Source organism: Lipotes vexillifer, unplaced genomic scaffold, assembly GCF_000442215.2.
Source record: "Lipotes vexillifer unplaced genomic scaffold, Lipotes_vexillifer_v1.1 scaffold1993, whole genome shotgun sequence".
Taxonomy (NCBI): domain Eukaryota; kingdom Metazoa; phylum Chordata; class Mammalia; order Artiodactyla; family Lipotidae; genus Lipotes; species Lipotes vexillifer.
Genome location: NW_006770701.1, coordinates 257,410 through 269,495, shown reverse-complemented (window position 1 = coordinate 269,495; position 12,086 = coordinate 257,410). Strand labels below are relative to the sequence as shown.

Below are 12,086 nucleotides of genomic sequence, written 5' to 3'. Positions count from 1 at the left end.
CCTGCTGAATTACGTGCACAGGTGCCAAGAAGAAAAGTGAGCTGAAATCGGAAAATATGCCACAGAGATGAAATAGTATCAAGGGAAGTTATCCCCTGGAGCTTTGATGATACGATTTATTTTCAGGTTGATCTGTTTGGCTTGCCACTCAAGAGGGTTTAGTTTCTCAAGTGTCAAGACCACATCTTTCCTGATGCCCGACTTAGAAGATGTGGCCACACCCTGAACCCAGCAGACAGTATAATAGTAAAGCTCCAGTGTCTTGGGCTATTTGGTTTTCTTTTTGAAGTAACTAAAGAGAGTTTCTTTGTTAGGTCTCTAAGCTCTGCAGGGGTGTCCAACTAAGGAATACACTACTTGAAAACTTAGATATAAAGCATATAGTTCATCTCGAGTATTTGTTGTATCGATGTCATATACTCAGATGCCTCAGGCCTAAGCTATGCTTTTGGACCCCTCCCTCCTGGGGTGCTGTCCTTTTGGGGATGAAACCCTCAGGTTCCAATTGGATGGACAGGACTTCTGTGACCTGAGAGAGCTCATGTAGCACCTTCAAGGCACATCTTCTCTAAAAAAAAAAGGCAGAGCTGTGATAGTCAGGTTCAGGATTCTCATCTCAGTTCGGCAATATCTCAGATCATGACAGGTATGTATAGGAAACTCAGTCATTTGGCAGAATATTAGACCAACCTTTGAAATTTTTTAAAGGACCTTTCAGCTCAATTTCCATCTCTGTTCTCAAAAAGTTTTATAATTGTCACGAATTTGGATACTATTATGCAATGGTTTCACTATTTGTTTTTAATAATTGGCACTGTTTTGTTATATAGCTCAGCTTTAACACATAAATAAACAAAACAGGAAGTACCTGAGGCATTAGTAATTTTATAAAAGATATTTTTTCCATTTCTCCTCCAAATATATTTTGGCTTCCATTAAAAAAAAATCAGTTTTTTCCGTCATAATCTCATCAAGGTATAATTAACCTGTGATCATAGGCTTATGCTCATTTTTCATATTAACTATTTCCTAAGATCGATACTCTTGGGCATCACTCAGATTAATCGATAAGCCTGGCATAGATGGTTCTACAGGAATTGATTATTCTTACTGGTGCTGGAGATAAAATCTTCATCATCATCAATGCCTGATCCAGAATAACTGGGGTGTCTGTCACTTTCATCTTCATTTTCTTCTCTTGGCTCCCAGCCTGCTGAGATGATATTTGAATCCGTACCTGTTGTGGTGACTTGCATTAGTGGCTGAGCTGGATGCCAAGCAACCCATTTGACAAAGGAAGAAAATCAAGCACAGAATGTATAAAAGAATTCCCAAGATCATAAAAAGAAAGTGAGAGATTTGACTTCTATACCCCAAATTCTTATATTCTGGTCTCTGAAGCTAATGTATAGATCTAAAAACAACTGGCTATGATCTTTACAACTGAACACTCTTTTTAAGGAAGTTAAAAGAATAAATATGGACATAACCCCACCAAACAAGTAAAAGAAAAAAAAAGGCCAATAAACAGAGCCCCATGCTTTCAGATGCATTTATTATTAACTTATTAACCATATGCCATGAAAGCTAGGGTGTCAAGAATAGAACAAGAAGGTTTCACACGTGCCTATTTGCTTTATCAAGCCACCTTCAGTAAAACCTTGGAATCTAAACACGTTAGTCATTTCTAAAAATCCCTTAGTTGTACTCACTATTTGCTATTCACCCAGCTACGAGGTTTGATCTTCTCTAGCATTCGATTACTGTAGCTCTGAACGCAAATGAAAGCTATACTGCAGTTCCCATCAATACTTTAGCATGTAGCCAAAAAAATAAATAAATAAAATTAGTCAATTAACAGAGAAATTTTGCGGGGCATTTATTAGTCAACCAAAAGGGTTGACTAGAATGGATTGTAGCCAATATTTGGGAAAATTCTCACTTTTTCCCTTTTGGATGCAATCCTAGGAAAGGAGGTGGAAAGCCTCCACCTCTTTGCAGTGGTTACTGTAGATGTCTCTTTACTAGAAAGGGGTTTCCTATATTTTGAATGAGATTCATGCTATCTTTCAGAATGACCATTTATCTTTGCATCCTATGAGTATCTATCCCAAAAACAGTTCCATTGATGGAGATTTTTGTTAGCTCTCCCTATGCTATTTTATTTTCTCATGAAAAGTCAAGAACTTTTTTATCACTTCAGTCATTTTATAACATCTTTCAGAGTCAAAGTTTTGTTCTGTCATTGAGAAAGACCTAGCCCCCTTCTCCAGTCCCCATATTAGCCTCCTCCTGGGCTACATTAATTCTATAGAACAGAAAGAAGAAATCTGCTTATTAGTACTAAGAAGTCAAACATATAGATCTCAGAGTCATGAAAAACATTTGTGAAAGCAGCATGAACTTTAGACTTTGACAATATCCCCGAGGTCAATGAAAATTACTGAAGACTGCCAAGAAAACATACGAAATGAGATAATAATAACCCGTTACCAGACATTATTGTTGTGGTGTGAAGATGAATCTTGGATGTTGATGGCTGAAACCACCAAGAAAACCAATCCTGGGCTTCTTGCCTCTTGGTTGCTGTTTTGGAAGTTGTACCACTAGTGCTCATCAAAGCTGTTGTAACCATAATTGAATTGATTGTTGAAAGGTTAATTATCAGTGCCTAAGAAATAGCACTGTATGTGCTTTCATTCTTTTACCACTCAAGAGTCATCTATACGTGATACAGATCGCGGAAAGAAAGAGAAAAAGCACAGAAGTTCCATTTCTTTCCAAGGCCCAAACCGGGGTTCATAGAATGTCAGAGATGGAAGGACCTTAAACAGCATCTGGTTCATGCTCCTCAACTCAAAGATGAAAAAGCTGTGCTGGACAGACCTTGACTTGTCTGAAGTTAGGATGATTAAACAAGAGAGGCGTCTCGAGGAGAGCATGAGAGCTGTCTTTGAATTGTGAAAGGCTATAACATAAACAAGGGATTAAATTTTTGTTTGTGTTCCTAAAAGGTCAAACTAGGACCTGTGGTGAGAATTTCAGGGAGATCAATATTCTTCCAGATGTTAGATTTAAAAAGGTAATAATCTGAACTCTCCAACAATGACAGTATTATGCAGAAAGTATTATAACCCCCACCATCAGAAAGAGCACTTAGCAGGAAAATTGTGTCAAGAGATCGAACGATTGGAAATGTTGATGGAACGAGACCGTTTAAGATCCTCTCCACACCTGAGAGTCTTTGATGCTAAAGGATGATGAGTCCTCGCCCATCATGTTCTACACATTCTATCTTCGTCAACCAATATCATCCTCCAGGAATTTAGGGTATGACCCTTCTGCCAGCAGTCCCACACACATAGCCCCAGCAACCCCTGATACGTGGGAGAAGACACATGAGGTGGAAGCCTGAAAGAGATGCCATTCCACTTTAGTTGGCATCCAAATTCCCTAGCAGCCTTGCCCATGGTCACTTTTATATCAACACTAGATTTTGCAAAGCAGAACAGAACATTTTGAGACCCAGTTTTTGAAAATAGGATAATCAATCAGGAAAGACAGACGAAGATGAAGTGACCCAACGATCTCACTAACAAGACCAGAAGCAAGAGTCTTGATTTGAAAACTTCCAAAGACTAACATTTCTGCAAGCATGATGTGCATCAGAAGAACAGTAGAGAATAGTAGACAAAAAACTGAAGAAAGTTCAAGCAGAGAGGCTGAAATCATCATTAAATCGCCAAGTACAAAAGTAAAGTGAATTAGATTTCTTTTTTCCAGTTATCAAGAAAGCCCAGAAGTCACAAGACGAAGTACTGACAAGACCTTTTCCTTCACAGTGTTTGTATTATGAAGATGAACATTATCCACATTTTAAAAATACCATTTTTTAAATTCTGCAGTCAGTCTCTCTCTCTCTCTCTCTCTCTCTCTCTCTCTCTCTCTCTCTCTCTCTCCAGCATTACCTTAATCAGTATGATATGCAATCATAACATAACATCAGTACTATTTTCCTCACAGGAGTATTTGTCAAAATAAAAAATACAGTTTATTCAATGTATTATAAGCTAAGCAAATGTAAAGGACCATTTTTATAACTCTTTTCCTGCATAAAAAATGCTTAATTATTTTGAAATATGGCCATATCCTCCATCAATGAAAGTTAATAAGTGAAGATATGCTTATAATATCCCATTGTTATAGACTTTGAATCTTTTTTTCCACAAAAGCTCTCAAACTCTCAAAAACACTTTATAGTGATTTAGAATTAACAGTCAAACATCCAGGGAGCTTTTTAGAGACCCAGATTTTGATATAAAGCAACAGGTCACTTCCCACACTTTATAGTTGAGGTATCAGATGTCCAAACAATTGTTCAGGGCCTATACTTTCCATCTGTACATCAGTATTTTCCTCTATTATTATTACTGGCTGTGATAATTAGATCAGTGGAAAGTAGGAGTATGCATTTTATAATAGACTTCTTTTAAGAGGACATGTTCTGAATTAATCTCTTAATTGAAGCTCTGAAGGAAAAATAATTCTGATTCTATGTACGTGTTGCCAAAGGAAAACAAGTAGGACATTGGGCAGAATCCAGTCATGTCCCCAGATCCGTGGGCCTCTGTGTTAAATGAAATGGTACGAAGATCCTGTTCTAAGGATGGTGACAGAACATCAGTAGGAAACTTCAGCATGATAATGGTGTCCTTTCTCTTAACATTGAAAGGCTTGGCATTTAGGGCAACAGATAAGCAAAAGACATAACAGTCTACCTGCCATTGCTGTTGTTGTCTGATCCTGGGTCTTAGGCTGTGAATTACCAAATGAGGGTCATATCCAATTATTTTGCTCCCGAGCTGCTGCATGGCTGTTTGAGTGCACCGTTGAAGTAACTGGATCAATTATGAAAATATCATTTTGTGAGGTCTTTCTAGAAAACCTTTACTCTCAGTCCTGTCTATATAAAATGTATGTATATATTATAGAGTGAAGATTAGACAAGAGTGAGGCCTGATTTTATCTTTCCAGTCTCCTAAAGTCTCTTAGAATCTTAGGACAACATCAGACGTGCAAATTCTGTATGGATAACCACAGAGTGCTACCCATTCTTCAAACTGAGACCCCTGAATACAGGCTCAGAACAAACCCAAGTAGCAACTGAATAACCCGTGATGGAAAAGAGATTTTATAGCTACCTGATTGGGTGACCCAGCCATGAACTGGATCATTCATTTATTTTCAGAATATCTTTAGAGGTGCTTGCTTGTATCTTTTGGATCTATCATTTTACCCAGGAAGCTTGTGATGACAGCTGGCATTTCAAAGTTCCACCCACACTCATTAATCTCAAGTCAAGCTTTATACTTGAACAGAAACTTTGCAAAGGGTGTGTATTCAAAGTGTTGAAATCAGATAAAGCTTTGTCAAGTATCCATCTAACACTTTCTGTCACTTTTAATTCTAATTCAGAATGTGTTTCCGGAAAAGAAACACAACTGCCCAAGTTAGAGAAATTCTGGACTCTATTCAAATTAGAGAAAGGATAATCGGTGCTGTTTTACAATTTGAAATCTCCCACTTGACTTTCAAGCTAGACTTGAGTCAAGAATGTTTCCCTGTAGAATGGCAAAGGTCACCAGGGTAAACATCTGAACCAGGTGAGATTTTTAAAGACCATTTTGAGTCATACGTGCCCTTGAAAATCTGGTATAAGTTATTGCTTCTCTCCTCGAAAAACAGATCCTACACATACGTTTTCTCAGAGTTTTGCATATTTTTTTGGGTGGCTCTTAAATAGCTTATGGCCTATCATTGAACCTACTGGATGTCCATGAACTCCAGGTTAAAAGCTTTGACTTTATACACACCCAATGTCAACTACCTACACAACATGCTCTATGCTACAAAGGACACATTTGCACAGAATAGACTAGAGAGATTGGAACCAGGTTCACCACTGATGCCCCCAGATAAACCTGGGCATCCCCTTGGAAAATATGCAGATTTTCCACTTTCCACCACTTTCTCGGTAACTTTATTAAAGATGCAGAACTCTGGCCACCCTCACCCTATAGTGCATCAGATAGAGACCAACAGGAAGCAAACATACAAAAGTAAGACAGAAATAGGCATTATTTCTGTCTTCCTAAAAAGAGGTGTATGAGATTTGGGGAAAATGAAAAAAGCTACTGCCAAGACAGCAGAGTTTTCAATTTTCCCCACCCAAGTAGATAATGCCAGACCAAAAAATAATAATAATAATAAAAATTTAAAAAATATATATTTATATATATACACACACACATATATATTTTTCTTTTACACCCAGAAGACAAGGAACTAGAGCGTTCCAAGGCAGGAGTCTGCTTCCTGAATTAGTTTAAGTTTTTGGATTCCAAAGAATTCCTGATCACCAATAGAAAAAAGGCTTATGACATGCCTCCAGGAAAGTACTTCCAAAAACAACATTTACAGTAGAAAGCCTGCTGGAAGTCAAAACCTACCCAGATGGTCGTTCTCACTGGCTCTCCCTATTGCCACCCACTAAGGACCCTTAAGGATGGAATCAGCCACACAAGCCAAAGATACTCTTCTCTGTGCTCAGCCAGCCCTCCTCTTGACCTCTGCCCTCCTGTACGCATTAGAGGGGATTTGCAATCACTCCCTCCTGGTAAGTCCCAACTCTGAATCCAACACTCATGAGGTTTTGGGATTCTCCTCACTGGGCTTAGAAACTATGGTCTATTCATGAACCAGTGCTAACTTGTTTGAGTACACCATACGCTATGTTCAAGTTTCTACCTGATTCTTTTCTTTGACACCTTTCTTCCCATGAGCTGATTTATTTGGCGCTGCCCTAATGGGTTCTATAGCACTCTCAGGTTGGCTCTGGACTCACTCCGCTGGGCATACAAGTCTCTCTCTTCCTAAACTACTGAAACTTAACTAAGTGCTCTGGAAAGAGGAAAACACAATTCTTTTCTCAAGCCAAATCCTGAACTATTTGTAGTTAGGTAAGCATACTTTTAGCTAAATCATTTCCTTGATTTCTGAACAGTATATAGGCTCCATGAAGGTAGGTCCAACTCTGAGTCCCTAGTAACTAGAGCAATGTCTTGCACAGAGGAGACCTCAAATACCAGTTGAATGAATGACTAGGTTACTAATCCTTACTTCTCCTCAATATTACTTTCTGATGGTGTTTACCAATAGGTTCCAGGCATTAGAATAGCTTGGTACATAGTAGGTCTTCAAAATATGTTTGCTAACTAAGGCAGGAGAGGCGCGGTCCTTTAAAAGATGTGCTATGAATGTTTATAAAATGTCCTCATTGCCTTTTTTAAAGGACATGTGAAATACTGTTTCTCTATAGGCTGTCAGCAGCTTGAAGGTTAATTTCATCTGGTTCCCACAAGATATATTTTGTCACTATTTTCTTCTTTGGTGGGAAATGGTACTTTAGGATAGACCCGATCTGCTTCCTGCTAAATGGTACTTTAGGATAGACCCGATCTGCTTGCTGCTGAGACCACTAGTTGTTGCGTTTGCCAACATCTGACAACTTTTGTCCTGATGACAAACCCCTTCAATGTGGCTACTTTACGAAGGCAGGGAACTCAAGAAGCAGCAAGTAACTAGCAGCCCACCTGCCTGGTTTGCAGAAGCTTCTCTCAAGAAGGGTTGTCCATGGGATTACAGACAATACAGTGACACAATCTTCAGAGAGCCAATAATCTGGGAAATCATGGAAAGTTTGAAAATATGTGCTTTTTGAAATGTTTCAAAGAATCTGAGGAGAATGATCACAACCCAGCCCTATTTGTATCACCCTTCTCAGCAAGATGCTAACAGAAATTTAAGACACTGTTGAGAAAGTAACCTTACATTAAAACCTAAGTGTCCATCAACAGATGAATGGATAAAGAAGATGTGGCACCTATATACAATGGAATATTACCCAGCCATAAATAGAAACAAAATTGAGTTAGTTGTAGAGAGGTGGATGGACCTAGAGACTGTCATACAGAGTGAAGTAAGTCAGAAAGAGAAAAGCAAATACCGTATGCTAACACATATATATAGAATCAAAAAAAAATTGGTTCTGAAGAACCTAGAGGCAGGACAGGAATAAAGACGCAGACATAGAGAATGGACTTGAGGACATGGGGAGTGGGAAGGGTAAGCTGGGACGAAGTGAGAGAGTGGCATGGACATATATACACCACCAAATGTAAAACAGATAGCTAGTGGGAAGCAGCCGCATAGCACAGGGAGGTCATCATGGTGCTTTGTGACCACCTAGAGGGGTGGGATAGGTTGGGTGGGAGGGAGGGAGACGCAAGAGGGAAGAGATATGGGGACATATGTATATGTATAACTGAATCACTTTGTTATAAAGCAGAAACTAACACACCATTGTAAAGCAATTATACTCCAATAAAGATGTTAAAAAAAAAAAAATCCTAGTGCTCTGGTGATTTCTCTGGCTTCTGAGTAATGAGGAATAGAAAAGGGCCCTGTCTGGAGCATTTGCAAACCAGTAAGTTTCTGCCACACTCTTTGAAGACCCGAGTTCCACCCCTTGAGAGCCATAGCCAGGAAAAGAGAAAATCCACACCATAGTAGGAAAGCTGCTGAAGAGGCAGATGCCCTATTTGAGCGTGAATAATCCTCCACAGAAGGAACGCAGCCCATCTGGAAACCTGATTTAAAACAAACCACAGGGTAAAAGCAAAGAAGGAAGCAGAGAAGGAGACAAGGGGAAAATGTAAACACTTTCCAATGCAAGTGAAGCACCAAGGCCAAAAACCCAAAGAAATCTAATGCAGTGTTTACATATTTGCACTCTAGCTGTCCCAGAGTAATGTCACCCACATAACCAAGCAAGAATTAAGAACCTTCCCCTACCAGCTGGGATAGCAAACTTTGAAGCAGATTACTTTGATCAGATAACTCCTTCAGGTATGGCTTCCTTAGACCAAAACCAAAGGAATTGCTTAGCAAATCATGGGTGGTGAATATGACTAATTATTACTCAATTAATAATATGAATATAAATCAGGTTAAAACCTAAAAATATAAAATAAAACTGAGAAAAGTAGCAGATGAAATGGCATGCATATGCTATGATCACAACTTTATGAAAACAACCTTATCCACAGATGGATAAGAACAAGAAGGAAACATGCAAAAATGAAAATAGCTTCTGCATCAGGCTTGAATTGTCACCATATCTCTGGGACAAGAGAACAAGGGAAGTTCTTCTGAAAAACTTCCAATATGGTACTTCTTGTAGATGAAAAAAAAAACGGTAGGCAGTAGCAGCCAATGCATATGGTGCACTGACAACCACAGCAGCCCGCCTCCCCAGATGATGTCACCACCTTCTAGAGACGGAGGCAATCAACAGGTGAGTGGGGATCACTCAGGAAGAGCAGAGACGTTTTTTGCAAACGAATCGCTATTGGAAAGCACAGTGATTCATTCTCCTTACTGGTAGCTGGGGTAGTCTCTGGGTTGCTGGGGACCCAGGGACTATCTTGGTCCGGGGTCGGGTACACGGTTGGAAGATGGGTGTGGAAGATGTTGTAGCCCCCTGAAGTGCTTCTCTCACTGGGGGATCCACTGCTCATGTCCTCCTCGGGAGTGGTGCTGGGGTTGATGTCATCGGGGTTAGTTCTGTATTCCCCTTTCTTGGTGTACCGGGTGCCATCACGGTTAACAATAGCTGGGAGACAGAGAAGGCACTTTCAGAGCTGGACAGCTGACGTTTTCCGACTGCAGGAAAACTGTGGCTTATCTTAGAAGACCTCAAAGCGATTCTTCTTTTTTATGAAGCAAACCAACACCTACCTACCTCTCTAGTTGCGGGGATAGAGTGACCGATGCACTAAGAAAGTGAACTCTCCCTGCCCACCCACACACCCTGGAGATGCGGAGGGGGAAAGAGGGTGTGTTTGGGAGTCCCCAGGTTCAAATCCCAGCTTCGAGTGGCTCTAGACAAGGTAGGTAACCCTCTGAGCTTCAGCTTCATCATTTGTAAAATAGGGATGATACTACCTTCCGCTATGAGCACTGTATGATATGTTGTATGGAAAGTGCTTAGCGTAGTATTCAAGACAGAGTTGGTGCTCAATAAGTGATAATTCTCCTGCCTGGTCCCTACCCTCCCTTCTCAAGTGCATGTGATATTTGTTGCTATTAATTCCATCTATTTCGAGAAAGGATTTGAAATAGGAGACAAAGAAGTGATTGGTCTCAGCAGGGAACATACAAGCATAACTCATTTATTTGTGCTTCACTTTATAGCTTCACAGACACTGTGTTTTACACCTTGAAGGCTTGTGGAAACTCTGCGTTGTTAGATAATGGTTAGCATTTTTTAGCAATAAAATATTTTTAATTAAGGCATGTTTTTTTAAAACATAATGCTATTACACACTTGGACTAAAGTATAGTATAAATGTAATTTCTCTATGTCCTGGGAAACCAAAACAATTTATTGCAATATTCACTTTATTGCGGTGGTCTGAAACCTAACCCGCAATACCTCTGAGGTACGCCTATAAATTTAAAAATCCACAAAGAATTAAATTTTCTTTCTAAGCGGCAAATGTCAGTTTAAATGAACTTCCAGTCCTGGCTAAGAAATCAGCAGATGCTTAAATATCGACAGAGCCTCTGCCATCTTCTGTGAAATTCAACCTGAAATGAAGAAGCATGGATGTATACAAAGGTCAGAGTCTTTGGTTTAAACAAGCAGATGACTAGAATGACAGGGGGAGAAAGAGCAAGGAGGACTTCTTTCATCATTCTCCTCTAAATGTGTTTGTTGCCTTCAAGCGTGGGTCACTCACTTCACAAGTGTGCATTTAGCGGAAATGATTTTCTGCTGTATGGCACTGGTAGGACTAAAGAGTCTGTCTGTCTGCCTGTCTAGATTGCCCAAGCAGAACTACTAATAAAACATAAATTTGAAAACATTCCAAAGCCTCAATCACCCTAATTATCTCTGCAGATAAATATCTGACAAGAAAATATGACTAAACTTGAACAGGTCTAGACTTTGAGAGAGATCTGTGGGGACCAAGGAAATGGGGCATTTATTGAGCATCTACTATGGGCCAGGCGTGCCTCAGACACATTATCTTTCTTAATTTTCATGACAAATTTCATATGTTGTTTCATTACTCGGATGAGAAAACTGAGGCTCAGAGCACCCGGGTGGTAAAGAACTAGGATTTCAAACCAGGCCTGATGTAGACAGCACACCTCACAGTGCAGGCCTCCCCTTCCTTTTCCAAGGTATAGGCCAGAGGCAATCTCTTTCCTAACTGTGGGGGGCTGGAACTGTGTGGTCCAGGACGATTCTGGTCCCCCTGCCACCATCACCGCTGTCCCCATGCACACCGAGGGGTCTGGTTCTTAGGAGGCAGAAATCCAGCCTCCTCGTCACTGTGATATTTCTCAAAATATGAGGCTCAGAATCGATCAGATCAAGGTTAACAGGTTGACCTATTTGAAAGTTCTGGCTGAAATATTCTGTTTTCCGCAGTGCCAACTGCCTACTTCTGAGGATAATCAAGATGGTTTTAGGTCGACATGTTGTAAATCATGCTGAAACGCATATCAGGAAGTTTGTATCCTTTATTATCATTTTTCAATAGTCCAGTTAAATCAAACAGAAAATCTGGGGGGCCAGAATGTCCCTACCCCTGACACGTATCAATCCCTGTCTCTGAGAGAGAGAACATAGCTCAGACTCAGAGCCTTCAGCAGCTAGAATTTAAGAACATCATTTAATTTTTCTTACATTTACATTTATTTTTAAGTTAAGTTATTTTACGTTTTATTTATAACCAGAGATGTTGGCTTTCCATTTGCAGTTTTTTAAAATGTATTTTAAGTAGAAAAGAATGGGTCAATTAAATGAAAAATATCAAGTAAAAGATAGTTCTGTGTCCACAGAGATGCCAAAAAAATGTGAAAGTAGTTTTCAGATGGCTGATGTTTGAGGAACAATGTATTGGGGTAAACCAGAGAGCAGTTTTAGGTCATCAAAGGAAAAGGGGAAGGGATGG

The 12,086-nt window shown here is 39.7% G+C and overlaps 1 protein-coding gene across 6 annotated transcripts in view; it reads right to left on the bottom strand.

Moving 5' to 3' along the window:
• CD44 (CD44 molecule (IN blood group)) overlaps positions 1 to 12,086 on the bottom strand; it is an 87,176-nt gene that overhangs the window by 29,196 nt on the left and 45,894 nt on the right. For 4 of the 6 annotated variants that reach the window (XM_007446322.1, XM_007446320.1, XM_007446321.1 and 1 more), the window contains exon 5: positions 9,500 to 9,733. In XM_007446322.1, the coding sequence (XP_007446384.1) occupies positions 9,500 to 9,733 (234 nt within the window). Of the gene's footprint in view, positions 1 to 1,111; positions 1,238 to 2,493; positions 2,623 to 9,499; positions 9,734 to 12,086 lie in introns of all 6 variants that reach the window. The other 2 variants (XM_007446318.1, XM_007446319.1) reach the window with 2 other exon arrangements.